The sequence below is a fragment of the Dipteris shenzhenensis genome, chromosome 16 (genome assembly GCF_047967505.1).
Source record: "Dipteris shenzhenensis isolate YYH24624 ecotype China chromosome 16, Dip_SZ_1.0, whole genome shotgun sequence".
Lineage (NCBI taxonomy): Eukaryota > Viridiplantae > Streptophyta > Polypodiopsida > Gleicheniales > Dipteridaceae > Dipteris > Dipteris shenzhenensis.
The window spans coordinates 39,918,916-39,938,782 of NC_141611.1; the positions used below are offsets into that span (position 1 = coordinate 39,918,916).

The 19,867-nt window shown below is 46.2% G+C and overlaps 1 protein-coding gene across 1 annotated transcript in view; it reads right to left on the bottom strand.

Moving 5' to 3' along the window:
• Nucleotides 1-19,867, bottom strand: part of LOC147892944 (Amino acid kinase family protein) — a 64,390-nt gene that overhangs the window by 10,111 nt on the left and 34,412 nt on the right. The window contains exons 4-6 of the mRNA XM_087387244.1: nt 11,461-11,503; nt 11,269-11,330; nt 1,148-1,204 (exon numbers count right to left, since the gene is read on the bottom strand). Coding sequence (XP_087243370.1) covers nt 1,148-1,204; nt 11,269-11,330; nt 11,461-11,503 — 162 coding nt within the window. The remainder of the gene's footprint in view (nt 1-1,147; nt 1,205-11,268; nt 11,331-11,460; nt 11,504-19,867) is intronic.

The following is a 19,867-nucleotide window of genomic DNA, read 5'->3' on the forward strand; positions in this document are numbered from 1 at the left end:
ATGGACGGCAATCTTTGCTTGGGAATTCTTTGAGAGCTGAAAGCAGTTACTAGTCGAAAGTCTTTCAGCCTCCCTTGGCTTTATAGGAACCTCGACGTTCCTACTTTGTCTCGTTTAAAGGCATCACCTCAGTTGCTAATGTTATAGATGATGCTAGTACTGTGCTCCCCTTTTCTCTAGCAGCCACTACATATGGATTGGGCTCTCATTATCGTCCTTTGTGGCGACAAAATTACTTCTATGCTTTCGTCTTTTGTTCTGATTCCTCCTTTGGAACTCCAGGACTGGCTGGAAGATTGGACTTTGACTTCTCCAGGGTCCTCTTCTCGTCCTTTAAGGCTATCTCAGATTACTGTGCCTGCATTGTATAAAATCCTTTTGCCTCAACCTTGGGTTTCAAGGAGAGGTGATTATGATTGGCGAATGCATCGCCCAACCAAGTGGTGGAGGAAAAGATTACAGCAACTTTGGGCCTATAAAGTACCGCTTCGGCAACAAGTTTCTTTTTGGCGAGTTCTGGACATCTATTAGCTCATCGACACATTGCTCCTACACTTTGCCACAGATGTTTTGCTTCGTCGGAGACTGTGCCTCACTTGTTTTGGCATTGTCCATGCTCTCGTGAGTTTTTTAATCTGCTTCGACAGTGCCTACGAGCGAGATTCCCATCTGTTCCGTTTGGGAAGTTCTTATGGCTATTTGGGTTTCATCCATCCAGACCGGAGTTTCATCTTTTCTTCATTCGGGTTCGCTACTGGGCACTATGGACTTTATGGACATATAGGAATTGTAAAGTCTTTGGTGATCCTACTTTCTCTATGTTTGGCTTTTTTAGGCGTTCTCTGCAGCAATCTTTCTTTGATTGCTTGCAGACCTGCTGCATAGATCATGACGTCTTTTTGGCATATACTGAAATTTTCAGTTGATGTAATTGTAGCACCTTATTTTGAGGTTGCTACTCATATAATATAATCAATCAAAGATTTCACCCCAAAAAAAAATGTGTGTGTGTGTGTGTGTGTGTGTGTGTGTGTGTGAGAGAGAGAGAGAGAGAAGATTTCACTTGAAAGCTGTTGATTTGTTGTGATATCCTAAGAAATTTTCCAAACAACTGGAAGCATGAAAGAAGCACAAAAGTAAGACATACTGGTATCAAACCTGCATCGATTATTTCTCTCAATTTTGAAATATTGTAATGCTCAAGCTGCAAAAGAAAATTCACATGTCAGAATACTAAACATTGCAAGGCACTAATTGCTATCTCAAATGGAAAATCAAAGCTATAAAGATGAATATGCGCTTGCAATCAAGGATATGGCCCTACTAACAAAAGCCACAAAAAAAAGTCGGAATGCATATATTCATGATTTCTGCTCATTAGATCAACGTAGAAGGATTTCTAAAATACCAAGCAAGTCCATCTTTTTCTTTTTTCATGAAATAGACTTCTATTAAGTATGAAAGAAGTAGACAAGAGAAGAACCTAAAGGCAGAAATACATCATGCAGAGCATCAAAATCCAGTGGTAAAATACCAATCACCAAGTTTGAGCAAATGAAAAGTGGAATGCTGTCTATGCAAAGAGAGATCTTGTGGTCATGCATGACAACATCACATCATAGATTGTTGATGCCCAACTGGCAGTCCTTTTCTCAGCCCTAGTGGACGACAAGGCACAACTAGAGCTTGAGACTTGAGTGCTGATGGGCGTGGTTGCTCAGAGGAAAAACTTGGAGAGGGGTATTTTGGAGGGCAGGGATGGGTGGGTTTGGTGCGAAGGGTTTGAGCGAGGGGCTTGATTGTAGCAGGGCCTGAGAGTCTTGAGGGGTGGTTGAGGTGCCAGGTGGATTGGGGGGGCTGGCTTCGCAAGAGGATTAGATGGAGGAGAAGTGGCCGAGGGTAGAGGATCGGTGTTTTGGGAGGGGGATGGCTAGGCCCTCAAGAGAGGAATGAGAAACTATCTTTGAGGGAGGATATGGGGGGATGCATTGGAGGTTCCCGAGGAGGCTTGTAGGGGTAGGCTCTAGTCTTGGAGGAAACTGTGGAGAGAGAACCTCCATCAAGGACAATGTGTGATGAACAGCTCAACTTGGCCTTTCGTCACCCCTAGGTTGTTCTCCTTGCATACTTAGCTCCACATCTACTCTTCAATTTACTTTGTAATTTGGCCCAAATCCCAAGGATTGGACACTGAGGCAAGAAACTATGGGAAGAGTGAGCCGTGTTTGCAATCAATTGGTGGAGAGGGTCCTCCTCTTTCTACACTGAGGTGCATCCAAGGGCAAGGCTAGTGCCTAGAAATACAACCCCTGTTTGATGATATAGCTTGCCATATGTCCCTAACGGTCTATTTCTAACCCCAATCCTCATCTAAGACATAATATATCATAGAGTACAAAATGTAGAATCATATATCAACATTGGCATTGAAAGATGGAATAGTCTAAATGTATAAAGTTTCTATATGTTCTTTTGAAATTTTTATATGCAGTCTTATGTTACATCTATCAATCATATTTCTCACATGCATTTGTATGCAAAAAATGTATTTGGCCAAGATCTTGTATTGGCATCACATATTATTTTTATCATATATTGTTAATCAAGTAATGCAAAGCTATTTCCTGTAAGAGATTACAAAGATATGGTGTTGTAGGCATAACGTCAACCCTATGGTTGACCAGTAGTACTTGGATACTATATATACCAAGTACTTGTATTGTTTCATTTGAACATTTCTATTGGAGCTTTCTTGTGCGTATACTCTTGCTCACTTGTGTTCACAACCTGTCTCCACTTTGTTCCTACATTTGGTATCAGAGCGCTTCCGTCTCTAGAGCCCATTCCCGCGCTTGCTTCCAAACTCTCGCAAGCTTGGTGCTCTAGTGCGCATTCCTAGTTCTCACATTCAGCTCTCCAGCTTTCGTTTGAGGTAGCTCCAACAGTCCAACGGCTGTTTTTTGACCTTTTGGGGTCCGATTTCAACGTTTTTTGAAATTTTTGAGCTGCCACATACAAACAAATCTGTCCCGCATCATTCCAGGCGGGAAAAAAAAAATGTATCCGTATAGTTGTACGTACGTCTATACGGATCTGTTCGTACAGTTGCACGACAATGCTAGAAGTCCGTACGACTTGTCGAAAGTTGATTTCGAGTCCATACGACTTGTTAGAAGGTGATTCAAGCAGTTTTCGACTGTTTTTCAACGTTTTTGCTCAAATTTGGACTCTTTTCAGCTCTTGTCTCTCCCGGGTGTGTTCCAGCTGCTCCAGGCGTCTCCATACTTCTCTAGGCTTTTCCCTACATGTGTATTGTGTTCAAAAGTACTCCCGACAGCTTCATTCAGCTCCAAGCAGCTCACTTCAGCTCCTTTGTCATCTCTAGCTTGCCCACACAGTCAGTGGACTGTTTTGCAGGTGGTTCGGGCCACGGTGCGCTTTCAGTAAGTGTTTTGAGCTGTGTATTTCGCTTCGGGACTGTTTTTGCAGCCCATACTCTTGCACTCTCAGGTGCATTTGCAGATACTCTGCATTGTTGGGTGCATTTGCAATTACTTTTCAGTTGTGGATGCCTTTGAGCTCCGTTGGATGCATTTGAGCACTCATGGGTGCGCTACGAGTGCGTGCGCTATTTCAGATTTGGGTTGTGCATTTTCAGTTTGGGATTGCACTTCAAATTGTAGCAGAGTGCAGTGATTGGTTTATGCCATTTTTGCAGTGATTGCATTGCGCAGTCAGTGGCATTTCAGAGCAGCTAGTCATACTTTGTATTTGCAGCAAGCATTTGTTTGGGATTTGCTGGCACATTTGCAGCCAGTTGCACTTTTGGGACTTGCAGTTCTTTTTGCAGGTACATTTGCAGCTTGTGGGTATCCCATTTTGCATCATGTCGCCTCTTTCAGACAGTTTTGGCAATTTGTCCAAGGGTGACAAGCTGGATGGACCAAACTAAGCCTTGTGGTCATTCATGCTTAAGAACATCTTGGTTGGTAAGGGTTTGTGGGATATTGTTAGTGGGGATGAGGTGAGGCCAGCAGGCTCATCTACATCCAGACAGCTTCTTTGGGTCAGAATACAGGCAGACAGCAAACTGCGACAGCCCCTCCTGCTAGTCCCATAGCATCGACAGAGGAGCAGAAAAAGTTCGACCGCCACGGTGCCCAAGCGATGTTTTTGATTGCCACAAATGTGAAGAGGCACATTATGACGACTATAAGTCGTGCAAGGATGCAAAGGCAGCATGGGAAAGATTGGCAAACATGTTTCATAATAAGAATGAGGCAAGGGCCATTGCCTTGACAAATCAGCTCAAGGATCTCGAGATACAGGAAGGCCAGGCCATCACTGATCATATTGTCAGGATCACTGATCTACGTGATCAACTCGCAAGTATTGATGAGGAAATAGAAGACAAGAAGCTCATCTCTATTACTCTCAATAGCTTAGCGTCCTCATATGGCACATTCGTCACTTCATTGACCATTGTTCTCAGGGCAGCCCCACTCTCGTTCGATGAGTTGGTTGGGCTTTTGTTGCAAGAAGAGAAGAGATGCTCAAATTTTGCCAAAGCCTCTCGTCAGGGTGAGCAAGCGCTTGCCATGGGTGGAAAGGGAAAATTTCAGAAAAAGTTGGAGCCAAAACACAGCCATACAACTCAGCCCAAGGAGGGGAATGCAAGCAGTTCAAGCAAAAATCAGAAAAATGGTAAATGCAACTATTGCAAGAAGCCACGACATTACATCACAAAGTGTCAGAAAAGGATTGCCAATGAAACGAAAAGGCAAAGGGACAGCTCTAGCAGTAATTTTGTTGCCTCCACTGAAACTCATGCTTCAGATGCACATGGTAAAGCTCATCTTGCCCAAAGTGATAGAGATTTTGTGTTTGTTGCATTTAGTGAGAAAATGGATGCCAGAGGGGATTTGAATGCTGAAAATCAATCAAGGGATGCTTCCCTTATTGCAAGTGATACATGGTATATCGACAGTGGTGCTACTAAGCACATGACTCCTCATCAGGAGTGGTTTGAGAGCATCACACCTGTTCATGGTAGACAGGTTACATGTATCAATGATGCTTCTCAAGACATCATCGGAGTTGGGCACATTCCTATTCAGCTTGATAATGGGAAAGTTAAAGTATATCTGAGATATTTGGTATGTTCCAGATTTGAGACAAAATCTGATTTCAGTTTCAAACATTGCTCATAATCCACATATGTTGGTCGAATTTCAGGATAACCAATGCAGGATCAAGGATCCAAAGAAAGGGTATGAGGTTGTAGCAACAGGCACATATGACAGAGGTGTAGAAGAGTGTGGGATAGAAGAGATGCATCATGGCACAAAGAGTGAGAGCACAAGTGAGGTAAAATCCATGTATTAGAATGAAGGAATGACCTCCATTTTATAGAAAGAGAGGATGGTGTAGGCACCTCTCCTATAACAATGGCAATCAGCCCCTACATCAGTGGGACTAGCCTAAATCAAAGGAACCTCCCATGTGGGGGCCTTTGGCTTACATTATCACTCAGGTCACACACTAGACACATCATAGCACTAGATGTGCCTCTAAAACACACACACACACACACACACACACACACACACACATGTGACACCCCTATTCCCTTTATACCACTCTCTTTCATCATTCTTTTACAACCATCTTGGGCCTATTTGGATCCTAGGCACAATCCTAAGTACTACTCCAGGTAGAGAACTTCAAAATTTGACCGAGTGATGATAAACAAAAATTCAAAGACAAGTTGCTCAAAAGGCAAAGTCCTTGTCTTCTACTACAAAGTTGGATGCTTCTTTTGCTGATGGAGTTCTCTCTTCAACCAGATTTGACATAGTCCTCTTCTTCTCATTGCAAAACTTTTCAGAGTGATTATTCTTTCCACAATATGAGCAAAGTTTGATTCTATAACAATCCTTCTCAAGGTGATTGTTTTTCCCACAGTGTTTACAAGCCTTGTACTTGCTCTTTGAAAACCTCACTGCAAGTGCCTCTGTATGCATTTTGCACATTCTTGAAGTATTCTTTCTTTCCTCTTCTTGTAAAGCACTAATGATGCTTTCTAATGAGGGTTGAGGAAGATTCTTCAAAGTAGTAACCACATAGTCAAAATCCTGAGGCATGCTCTTTAAAAGCACTGCCATAGCATCATCCTCAGTGACATGGGAATTAATTGAAGCTAGTTGTGTCACAATACTTCTCATAGTGTTGACATGGGCAGCAACATTATCTCCCTCCATTTTAAGTTCAAAGAACTTAATTTTCAGATTTAATTTGGAAGTATGAGAACTAGCACCAAACAATATGTCTAACTTGTGCCATGCTTCAAGAGGGGATTCCAAATGTGAAATGTGGTGTACATAGTGATCACCCAAACCTAATGCAATAATGGCATAGGCTTTCTCAATTCTCTTTGCATCTGCAGGTGTAGAAGTAGAGTCAATGGCTTTTCATACCTTTTGTTATAGTTGATTCACCTTCCTGAGAGGTTTGAGTTCCTTCCTTGACTAAGTCCCATAGATTTTCATTCATAAGCATGAACTTTATCTTCATCTGCCAAGTATGGCTTGGCCATTGAACTTGTCAATTTTATAAGTAGCCATGAGAGGGTCTTACCTTTGTCAGGTAGTGTCTACTCTCTTACAACCGGTATCTCTCAACACAAATCAACTATCTTCAAAATGATAACTATACCTTTGCAAATGGCACTCAAACATAGACAATGTAAACATCATCACCATAAATGACAAGTACCATGACACTTGTGGAGTCCATTTCGGAGTCAATACTTAGTCAAACAGAGATCTATTAGTGCAGCCAGCTAAAATAGATATAGAATAAAATTTTTGACTGGTCAAACCTCTGGGATGGTCAAAGTTTGACCATATTTTGATTGTTTCTCCCAAATCAAACAATCTGAAGCTGGAGGGTGTAATTGAGGCTGTAGAGAAGGGCATTCAAAGGGCTTTCAGAGACAAATGAAAGGCCTAACATCAAAGAAGATCCTCAAGAGAGGATAGGCGAAAAAACGGGCTGCATTGTCTGTGGAAATCCCGCCTTTTTCGACTAGTCTTTTGCTCTGTTCTCAGCATTCTGTGGACCATTGTCCACCAAAATTCATCAGCACCTTCCCAAGAGTGTCGCCTAGCACGCCCTCACAGGAATTAACGAGATATGGCTCCAGCAGGCTGAATTGCGTGAAATTTCCATGAGCAGTCTGAGGGCACGGGCAGCAGAAGCCTAATTGCGCAGATCCCAACACGGAAGACATGCGCCTTAACTAGATAAAGCTACAGCATGAAGCGTTCTAAAAATTAACGGTCGGATGTTGAGATATGGCGCCTCCAATGGTCAGGCCATAAGAGAGCTCAAACAAAATGAAGGTAATGAAGAAGATGAAATCTTGGGCTCTAGGTGACTCTAGGAACTAGGTAGGATCGACCTTGCTCTCATACCAAATGTAGAAGAGTGGGGATAGAAGAGATGCATCATGGCACAAAGAGTGAGAGCACAAGTGAGGCAAAATCGATGTATTAGAATGAAGGAATGACCTCCATTTTATAGAAAGAGAGGATGGTGTAGGCACCTCCCCTATATCAGCGGCAATCAGCCCCTACATCAGTGGGACTGGCCTAAATCAAAGGAACCTCCCATGTGGGGACCTTTGGCTTACATCATCACTTAGGTCACACACTAGACACATCATAGCACTAGATGTGCCTCTACAACACACACACACACACACATGTGACTCCTCTAGATGCACACATGCACCATAGAGCAAGCCCTTGACCATAGTTATCCCAACAAGAGGCTTATACAAGCTTGATGCTCAGCCTTATGATCAGAAGGTATTGGCTGTAGCAAACACTTCGCAGGCTGATTTATGGCATGCCAGGTTTGGACATGTCCATCACAAGGCATTGTCCTACTTGTACAACAATAATATGACTCAGGGAATGCCGAAATTGCAGCAACCAGCAAATGAAGTGTGTGAAGGGTGTCCACTTGGCAAATTGCATCACTTGCCATTCAATAAACAAGGCAAGAATTGGGTCAAGGCAACCAGAGTGTTGCAAATAGCGCACAGTGATGTATGTGGCCCCATGACCATTCCCACGCATAGAGGAGTAAGGTACTTTGTGACCTTTATAGATGACTTCTCCAGCTTCACATGGCTTTTTCTCATGAAGGAAAAATCTGAGGTGTTCTATTGGTTCCAGGAGTTCAAAGCTATGGCTGAGAATCAAACCAATTCTAGAATTGGAACACTCAACTCAGATAGAGGGGGAGAGTACATGTCACATGCATTCCAAGGATTTTTGAAGCAACATGGGATTAAACATCACTTGACATGCCCTTACACACCACAGCATAATCCAATCCCTGAGAGGAAGAATCGTACTCTCATGGAGATGACGAGATGCATGCTGAAATTCAAGAGAGTCTCAAAGGCTTTTTGGGGAGAAGCAGTGGTGACAGCCACTTATATTCAAAACAGATGCCCTACCAAAGCTTTGGTTAATGTGACTCCATTTAAGGCTTTGTATGGCTTTAAGCCAAAGGTTAGTCATTTCAGAGTTATTGGCTCACTGGCATATGCTTTGGTTCCAGATGCACATCGGACAAAGCTTGATGACAAGAGTGTCAAATGCATTTTCGTGGGGTATAGCACTGAAAGCAGGGGATTTAGGCTTTATAATCCCACTACCAGGAAGGTAATAATCAGCAGAGATGTTCTCTTTGCTGAGAATGAGTGCATGCAGCCCGCTAGTGCAGACTTGCCACCATACGATGACACTCCTTTGGACATCATCCAGTTTGAGGATGATGAGATGGAGTCTCTTGATGCTTCCCCTCCTACTTCTCATAGTTCAGATGGCTTGCCACATGTTGAGGATGGCTCTCCCTCAAATGTTTTAGATTTACAGCCAATTATTGAGAATAGACAGCCTCATGTTTGGAAACATTATCAACGTCGTGAGGCCACTAAAGATGTTAATGCAGCCCTGAGTGGTACAGCTATTCCACGTTGGGCAAGGTTGACCATTCAAGATGCTAAGGATCAGCCTACTTTGGGGAAAACCAGGGCCAACACTCAGAAAAATCAGGAAAAGGTCAATTTTGCTTTGATGACCTCAATGATGGAAGCTGAAAATGAGCCTCAGAGCTTCAAGGATGCTCAGCATAATCCGGCATGGCAGAAAGCTATGGAAGCTGAGATTAAATCCATTGAGAAGAATGCCACATGGGACTTGGTTGATGTGCCCATTGGGAAAAATGTGGTTGGCACGAAACGGATTTATAAGGTGAAATACCATTCAGATGGCACAGTTGAGAAATACAAAACCCGTTTGGTTGCCAAGGGATATGCACAAGAGGAGGGGATAGATTATGAGGAGACTCTTGCTCCAGTGGCCAAGATGACCACCATTCGTTTTGTCATCTCTCTTGCTGCATTTTATGGTTGGTCAGTGTACCAAATGGATGTCAAGACCGCTTTCCTCAATGGAGATCTTAAAGAGGAGGTCTATGTACATCAGCCCCAAGGTTTTGAGGTGAAGAGACAAGAGCACAAGGTATGCAAGCTCAGGAAGGCTCTATATGGACTAAAGCAAGCACCTCGTGCGTGGTATCAAAAGATACATGAGTTTTTGCTGTCCCAGGGCTTCGTAAACACTCATACAGAACCAAATCTGTATGTTCTGCAGCAAAAATTGGTCATGTTGGTACTATATGTGGATGACATCATACTCACTGGCAGTGATTTGCAACAAATTACAGCAGTGCAATCCGCTTTATGTCACAACTTTGACATGACAGATTTGGGCCTATTGCATTATTGTCTTGGCATTGAGTTTTGGCAGACCCATGATGGGATTTCTATGTCACAGACAAAGTATTTGAAAGAATTGTTGCAGAAATTTAAAATGGAGAACTGTAAGCCTGTGGCTACTCCATTGGAAAAGGAACTCAAGCTGAGTAAGCATGATTCTACTAAAAAGTTTGATGGCACTTTGTATAGGCAGTTGGTTGGCAGTTTGATATATCTATGCTCCACACGGCCTGATATTGCCTACGCCACAAGGCTTTTGAGCCAGCTCATGCATTGTCCCACGATCACACGTTGGAATGCAGCAAAGAGGGTTCTCAGATACGTCCATGGCACTCTCTCTCCTGGCTTGCATTATGCTTCAGATTGTGATCTCGAGCTGAGTGGTTTCACCGACTCGGATTTGTCAGGGGACATTGACGACAGACAGTCCACTACTGGCTATTGCTTCTCATTGGGTTCAGCCTGTATCTCATGGCTCAATAAGAAGCAAGAGCGAGTCTGTCTTTCCTCCAGTGAAGCAGAGTACAAAGCTGCAAATTCAGCCACTACGGAGTTAATGTGGTTAAGGAAGCTTTTGCATGACTTGCATCATGCACAGGATGGCGAAGCAAACTCTATCTTCTGTGATAGCCCGAGTTGCATTGCCATAGCCAACAATCCTGTCTTTCATGCTTGCATGAAACACATTGAAAATCAGTATCATTATGTGCAGGATTGTATTTCTGATGGCTTCATTGATCTCATCTATTGTCCATCTGAGGACAATGTGGCGGATATCTTCACCAACGCCCTGTCAACAAATCTTTTCCTACGACATCGACATGGCTTGGGGATCAGAGACATTGTCACAATGTCAAGGGGGGTTGTGAAGTGATTCACAATGACATTGTTTTCATGTACTCCCATAGGTTGCATATCCATCTGGATGAATCTGTGCAACCATGGTACTTTAGGTACTGCAGGGTACACCTGAGACGTTTCCAAGGTACTTTCAGTCATATCTTTGAGGGGGGATTTGTAAGAGATTACAAAGATATGGTGTTGTAGGCATAATGTCAACCCTATGGTTGACCAATAGTACTTGGGTACTATATATACCAAGTACTTGTATTGTTTCATTTGAACATTTCTATTGGAGCTTTCTTGTGTGTGCACTCTTGCTCACTTGTGTTCACAACCTGTCTCCACTTTGTTCCTACATTTCCTTGATTTCCTTCAATTTGATCAAAAGTATACATATGGAAGAATATGATAGCCACACCATTTCCATTTTCTCATGCTTTGTATGTAGCATGGAAAGAATGAAATAAAGTGTACTTCTTAATACTACCAAATGGAAATTACTATGAAGCATCCAATTTCCTTTATTCAATCTATGCAAGACCCTCACATTCCAAGCTGGAATCTCTTACCATTCGGTTATGAGTTGACCAGCCAGCAGAAAACGGGGAAACTCCAACAGCTGGAATGCCCTCTGGTCAACAAGGAATCAAGTTTGAGCATGCAAACGTAACAACACCACGTTTCAGAAAAATGACAAAATATTGCATGGAGAGTAGATGCTACTGAATCAAAGAACAAAAGCCAGTACTTTGTTGGCATACCTAATGCCAATGCCCTTACAATATCTAAGTTCAATTTGGTGACCTGCAAGAAGGAGAAATACAAGCTACAAAATGAGATGCTAAATTGAGAAATCCTAGGAGTTTAACACTTGATCACAGAAAAAGTCTGCTGCTTCCACTAGTTTACTTTTATTGAGACAGTCATTAAAGCAGGGTCAACTTGTATACAAAATACCCACATACATATATACGTACATGCATATGTATGAACGTGTACATGATACATTATGCATACATACATACATACATATGTATGTATCGCAAAAGGACTGAAATGTTTGAGATTAACAACTGACTGTCACATCCACGGAAGCAAGGGCGAAGGAGGAAGAGACAAGTTCCTTGCGAAATGGAAATTGCAGGGCTCCAAAGCCCATTCCCTCAAACTATCTAGACTCTCCCCCCATCCCTCATTTACCCACACCTTACCCTTTTTAAAAACCAAGACACCCTACCTCCCTTTGGACTCCATGGCGGAGATTGGTTTATAAAACCCCTTGTACGGCCTCCCGCACACATGCCACTAAAACCCACTAAACACCCCATATAGGCATAACTAATTTTTCACATAACCGTATGGATGTATGTGTATGTGTGCATGTGTTTATAAAAAGAGAGAGAAAGAGATAGGGACGGATGTATGTATGTATCATGTATGCACTTGAAAGAGCTAGCATTTCCATGGTTTTAGTTTCTAAATCACCTATTAAAAAAGCCATGCCATTTGATGTGCATGCACGTGCACCAATTCTTACAATCTTATGAAGTTGGGCATCCGGTTCATTGATGACGTAGTAGATACGCAAGGACATATTCTCTCTTTTCCGGTAGCATGCCGACAATACAATCTTGGGACGCATCACAGACCTATTTGGAAAGCTATTGCTGATCTCTTACTCCCTTTGGTTCCGATTCCAACATTGAATGTAAGAGACAGGCTTCAAGATTGGCACCTTCAATCTTCAAGTCCAAGATTATCCTCTCGGCCTTTGCATTTATTGACTTCTATACAGGCTTATCGATTGATATTACCTCCTCCTTGGATTGCTCATCATGCTAATTCTCTATGGCATCTGAATAAGTCGTTAGCCTGGTGGAAAGGAAATTTGCAATTGATATGGAAGTTGAAAATGCCATTGAAGCAGAGACTCTTTCTATGGAGATGCATTGTTGGTATTCTTCCAATGGGAGTGAAATTGGCTCAAAGAAGGATTGCCTCACCTCTTTGTCCAAGATGTCATCATACTCCTGAGAGTATTCCGCATTTATTGTGGTTTTGTTCATATTCCAGAGACCTTCTAGACAAGATCTCCTATTTCTTATCTCTCAGATTCCCTGCACACAGGTTCTACAGGTTTTTATGGATGTATGGCAAACTATCAGCTTCTTTGTCACAGTATTCTCTTTTCTTCCAATGGATCAGATATTGGGCCTTATGGACCCTCTGGCTGCAGCAAAATCATGCATATCTGAATTCTCCCCTTCAGCACCCTTATGAGTTCTTCCGAGCCTCATTGCGGTAGTCTTTATATGATGCCTTACATGAGGACGATTTAGGTGTTTCTTGTATTCAGCTTTTCTTTTACTGCTTCTGATGGATAGGGCATTGGCTCTTTTCTTGAGCACTGCCCTGATGTAAATGAATGTTTTATAATATAATTTTCTTGGTTTCACAAAAAAAAAAAGTGTGTGTGACACACACACAAACACACACAAGAAGAAAGAAAGATTTTTAAAAGTCTTTGGAAGACCAAAGGGTCTATGAGACTAAAAAAAACCTGATATAATGATCTAAGGGATGGAGCCACTAAGTGGGCAGCCATGATTAGTACATAAAAGGAAAGTCCATGATCATGAACATAACGGCACCAAGAGAAGCTCTCCGAGGCGAGGCGTCACTCTTGAGAGGGGGGTGTCGCCATGCGAGGCTCCTATGGTGGCATAAAATCTGTGATGGAACGCTAGCGGCTCTTGGCATGTGTGACCCGTTGTGGTCTCCTAGCTATGGCCCTACAGCGAACAAGTGCCCCTATCACCCCTATGGGTCGTGTCTCCGATGTAGTGAGCATGGAGGGAAGGTTGCCCAATATAATTTGTGCCTCACACCACTGGCAAGTCTATCGCATCTCTGGCTGTCCTTGTGTCTGCCATCTCCGTAAGACTTGCTGGTCGATGCTATCTGGCTGGAAAAGCTCAGTGATCATGCTCTGAGAGCAAAATAGCTGTGTACACTGATCTCGCCTACGTGTCCCAAGCAACGACTCCTTGTGTTGGACGGCCTCATGAATGAAGGCTTCCAAGCATCTCTAATCTAGGTGGGAGAGGAAGCTGAATAGGAATCTGAAACCATCCCTGAAGAGGCAGCTATAGTAGCGACCTCTGATCTCATAGTACACAGGGCATCTGAAAGCAATGTACTCCTCTGACTCAATCTCCCGATGATCGTATAGAGTGCAGATGCGACCCTCTCTGGGTATGACTCTACCCGACCACTCTCAATGCGAAGGCGGTGTGATGAAACACGAAATTGTCCGATCGATATCCTCAAGGAGTGGGGAGGTAAATCCGTGTGTATGCTAGTGGATTGATGAAGCCCTCACCTGCTGTAATCCGCAAGCAGTGGTCTCTAGAAAAGCTAAGCTTGACAGGAAACTCCCAAGGTGCTAACCAAGTCCTGAATGTGTGTAACTGTAAGATATTCTCTCGAATGATCTGGTTCACCTTGTGATATGTAAGTGGGATGAAGGGGGCCTCGACGCTTTATTCGAAGGGAGGCAACCTATCTAATGTGTAGCCCCAAGCTCTCAAACCTTTTTATGTGCATGCATAACAACACCTCTATTCGCCCTCTACCGCCAGTGCCATGGATTAGGAGCCTACCATTGTCCTATAGTGTGGGAGCCATATTGTCTACTGTGGTAGAGATATGTGATAACCTGAAAAGCCACATCAAACTATAGTAGGAATGGTCCACAGGAATATCTAATGTGGGACTGAGGCCTTACTGCGAATCATCCATAAAAACATGAGAATCTAAAGCCTCTCAACTCGGGCCCACTCTTTCTCTAATAGGTCTAGCCCCCAACAAGGGTTGCCATACATGTCTGCTGGTCACACCAAAGTGTCAAAGAGAAGGGTTTTCTCCCGGAGTTCCTGGAAGTGAGAATGAGAACATTGTCGCTCTAGTCTGGTTAGTGCAGTGTACCCCCTGCTCAATCGGGTCTGTAGTGCTAGTCGCATCGTGAAGACCGGGCCGTAGAAAGAACCCCAAGTGTAGGATGCAACCATCTCCACCAGCAACCCTCCTAGGGTGAAGTGCTCTCTGTGCATGGCTGCCCGGAATGTGTTGAAGATCATGACCTTGGTTTTACCAAGGTTGACCTTTAGATCATGTGTCTCACGAAAGGCATGAAGTGCATCTAAGTGCCGCTAGATACTCTCTGTTGAGGAAGATCAAGACCACATCATTTGCATACAAGAGAATCTGGAGCAAGGAACTTGCTAGGGAACAACCAGCCCCTCCTAGTGTCCCAATAAAGGTCTCAAGCTCATCTATGTAGAGGCTGAACAAGGTTGGTGATAACGGACAACCTTGTGGTGTTCATGATCTCCTCTGTCCACCCTACTCCTATCTGGACCCGACCTGAGCCTCTCTCATAAGGTACAAGACTGCCCAGGTGATCTCCTAATCGTTTTTTTTCCGCAAAAAGTAGTGCTAGTTATATTACTTGAAAACGGGAGTACAAGAGGGCCTAAAGGCCAGCAGGCTGCAATCACAAAATGGATACAGCCCGAGGAGCCAAAATGCTAATTACAAGCCTCTCAGGGCATAATCATCGGAGAGTGGACAAACAGCCACGGTGGGGGGGAGTAATGCCACTGAAGACTCTGAGCAGAGTGCTGGAAGAACAGCTCTCGATGGTCCCAGTCGCGAAGGAAGCGCCGTCTCTTTTCCTTCCCTGCCCGGGACTCCCCCTGAATCTGATCCCACTGACCCTTGAGCGTGTGAATGATCGTGCTCCAAATGTCTGCTAGGGTCTGGGTAGCAGAAGAAGCCTGATCTCCTAAGGTCTGCGCGCATCTGAAAGTCCAGATATGACAGCCTGCAATGCTCCCTATGATCTCCCAAACTGGGTGCCGAGTCATCGCTCCTGCATCTGTCTCTGTCCGATGCCAAGGGAAGCTGTCCATGTTTGCCCAGGTGGCCTGCATGATGAAGAAGACTGGATCCTGCCTAGAGAACTCATAAGCCAAGTGATGTCCCATCTCGGTGCTGCACCAGCAAACGGCTCCCCAAGTGACCGGTCCTAGCTCGGGTGCAGCCCTCGCTAAGATCCCCATGACTCCCTTCCAAACTATATGCGCATGCGAGCAGCTCCAAAGGCAGTGCTTCAGGGACGACTCCTCCTGAAAACACATCTGGCAATGCCCCATCTGCCTCAGCTAGCTGCCAACTGGTAGCCCCTTGTGTGCCACCATCCAAAGAAAGTAAGAGATCTTCCTCGGCCGCCAGCTTGCCCAAAGAGTCTTCCAGAATGTGCGAAGAAAGACCAGAGATCCCTTGGGCATACCAACTATGTGCTTGTGTGGGTAGCCTGCGCTGGAGAGCCCCAAGAGCACACCTACCAGTACGCGCACTGTAAGAGAAGAAGGGGGTAGGGTTCTCTGAGGTCTCCAATGGTGGTCAGCGCCACTCCCCTGGGTCCCATTCCACCTCTGTCAAGGAACGGCCCTCCCATATCCAGAGTCTCCAGTCCTGTTCCTGCATAATCGGGGGGTCTATGTGCCACGTTTTCCCTTGCAGGCCTATGATGCGAAGGCGCTGCCAGGGAAGCTGGGGGTCGATCATGACCTCTCTGCTCTGGAGGCGGCTATCATCGGCGATGGAGAAGAAGTGGATCGAGGAGTCTGAGAAAAGGCCTGCAACCACCAAAGGAATGCCCCGGGGTGTGAACTGTCCTAGCCACCTCTCATCTCCCGGGAAGAGCTGTCTGGTGACCATGGGAATCCTCCAACCTGCAGGAATGGTAGCATCGATCTCCGCTCGCCAAGCCTGGATCCCACGTGCCGTACCTACTGCTGCTGCCAACTCGCCTGGGCTCAGCTGGCTGTCCCTCCAAACCTGGAGCGAGCGCGCGGGCCCACGCGCCCAGAGCGCCCAAAGGGATATGGGATCTCTCTCCAAGCTGGCAACCTGTATCATTTGTCACCTGGCTCCAGATCAGGGGCTGTCTGTCTATCTCCTCTCGACAGCTAGGGGGAACCTGGGAGAGGCTATGTCGCAACTTCCTCCAGACTGAGACGAGGCTATGGAGGAAGGGGGAATGGGGCTGAGTCAATGGGGCAGAGGTGAAGATCCACCGGATAGATGGCTGCCAATCACCCCCTCTCTGGGGGGTACACGCGCTGAGACCATACTGAAGCAAGAGCTTCCACGTCTGCCCTCCTGGGGTCAAACCACGGATGACTAACTTGCCCAGTAGTGCCTAACTCTACAGTTCTGGATCTATATGCCAAGGCCGCTCTCTGTCTGGGGGAGAATGACCGTCTGCCAGGTGACCCGGGCTCTGGTGGTGCCGGAACCATCTGAGCCAGACCAAAGGAAGTTCCGCACCAGTCTCCTCAGCTGGGCTACACATGATCTCGAGAAACACTAGCAAGAGGCCACATACCAAGCGGTGGCAAGGACCTTGTTGACCACAAGGGCCCTGCCTGCCAAGGATAGCCGAGCCGTGCTCCAGAAGACTAGCTTCCGTCGTATGGAGGCTAGGACCGGTAAGAACTGCTGAGCCGGCGTGATGTCCAGGCCTACCTGGAATCCCAGGTAACGTGTCGTCTGTCCTTAGGGATCCAGCGAAACCCCAGGAAAATACCCCACTGTGAGCTGGCTCCCAGATCCATAAGAAAACCAACTGACTTATGCCAATTGATTTTCGCACCAGCGGCTAAGCAAAAAACCTCTAAGGACAGTCTCACTCGCTCCAGTGACTCGATATCATCCTGCACATATAGGGCTGTGTCGTCTGCATACTCGGAGTCCAGAAGTTCTGCATCGTCTCAAATAGGGAGATGCATCCCGCGAAGACTAGTGGTACGGGCTTGTAGGAAGTGGGTCATGGCCTCCGCAAAAAATAGAAAGAGGTAGGGCGCAAGCGGGGAGCCCTGACGCACCGAGCGCTCGAGGGTGAATCTCTCCCCCATCCTGCCGCTGATGATAACCCGGCTGGAGGCTGACCTGTAGAGGCTAGCAATACCTCTGATCCACTCGTCCGGGAAACCGAACCGAGAGAGTGTACCTTCCAAGAAGGACCAGTCTACCCTATCGTACGCCTTCTCAAAGTCAAGAAGGAGTATGGCAAGGTGCTGGCCACTGTGCTCTGGTCCCACTCCGTCGCCTCTGAGAAAGTGAAAATTTTGTCCAAAATGCTATGATCTTGGACAAAACCGATCTGGGTGTCATGGATCAAGTCGTGTAGCAAGGGGCGGATGCGGCTACTGATCATCTTGGCGAGGATTTTGTAGGCGGTCGGGAGGAGGGTGATAGGGCACCACTATCTGAACTCCTGACGGTCCCCCCCCTTTGGGGATGAGGCAAATCAAGCCTGTCGCAAGGCTCTCTTGCATCTGTCTGCTGGAGAAGATATGCTAGAAGGCTGTGAGCAAGGGCTGGTGGACCTGCTCCCAGAAGGTGGTGAAGAAAGCTCTAGAGAGGCCATCCTCACCTGGGCATTTCTGCCCGTCAATAGCGCTCACCGCATCCTGCATCTCTGCCACGGTGAAAGGGACGAGAAGGGAATCACTCATGCTAGGCTGCACGAGCAACGGTGTATACCTCCACACCTCCTCCCTGCATAGGCAGCCGCGAGGGTCTAGGGGCTCCTACTGGAACAGGGATCTGTAGAAATCTGTCGCCAAGGCCCGGACCTCGTCTGGATCTGTCCTGACACTACCATCCTGCGCTCTAAGAGATCGGGGTTGTTCCCCTGCTGACCTGGCCATGAGTCCTGAGGAACTCTCTGCACATCATGTCGCCTTTCCTAGCCCAGAAGGACTTGGAAGCATGAAACGAGAACTCTGAGCGTCGCTGGGTGATCTCCTCTAGCATGGCTCGAGCTCAAACCTCCTGCCGTCTGAGCTCCTCAAAGCCTGGAGAAGACTGCTGCATCCGCTGAATCGAGGCGAGATCTCGTCTGAGACCCCTCTCCTTCGCCCACCACTGCTGCCTGACCTAAATCACCTCTTGCTGACAGATGAGACTAGACTCGGCAAGCGCCTGAGCTACCTGTGCTGCCATATCCCACATGGGGTCCCAATCTTGCTCCCACAGGTCCAATATCCTGCTGCGAACCACTGCTCTGGAGTAGATGGAGTCTGGGATCCGGCATAAGCGTGGAGGTGAGGAGTGAGAGGCTGAGTCCAGGACTAGGATGACTGGGGCATGGTCAGAGAGTGTCGTCCCTGGAACCACTCCTGACTCTCCAACTCTGCCAAGCGCCCAATCGCTGACATAGAAACGGTCCAGCCGCTCCAGAAGTCTGCCTCCCTCCCTCCTGTAACCCCAAGAGAAGTCCAGACTCCCTGTCCATCTGCGAAAGAAAGGCTCCCTCCAGCTGTCCCGACCTCCCGCTGCGAACAAGAAGGAGTCCCAATCTGCCTGCTCCGCCTGAGCTATACCGAGGAACTCTGGGCCCCGTCCCTGCTGATCCTCTAAGGTCTCAAGGTTTTTGAAGTCCCCTCCTACAATCCAAGAATCCATCTCTGGCAATAAGTCTGTCAAAGAGCTCCAAAAAGCGGCTCTCCGTCTGAGGTCGGTCGGGGCATAGATATTGAGGATGCCGATACGGGATCCCTCAATATTCAAGCCCACCCAAAGCGCTCGTCCTGGGATCAGGGTGCCAAAACCACACACATGCTGAACTAGAGAAGCGTCGATGGAGGTACAGACACCCCCGCTCCTCCCCTGCTCGCCAATCGAAGGTTCCCAGTAGGTGTGGGAGCGTCCTGTGAGGACCTTCCCACAATTACTGGTCTGAGAAGCCAAAAGCTTGTGTTCTTGCAATAGGAGCACATCTACCCTTCCCACCAAGGCTGGCTGGAGCTCCTGTCTGAGCACCATCTTCCTGGGGCCGCGGGTTCCTGATGAGTGGAACCCGTTGATGTTCCAAGAGATAATGCGTATACTCATGAAGAAGGGAGATGGGCCACAAATAGCTGTCTGCTTGCGATTGATGTCGAGGTGGTCGGAGGATGTCCAGTGTGCAGACGAAGGCGCTTCTGTGAGGGTTTCAAAGGAGAGGCCGGATCATCGGACCCATCCTCTAAAACCTTCAACAGAGGGGAGAGGCCCTTTCGTCCCATGGTGGTAAGCTCTCTCTAACTAGCTCGA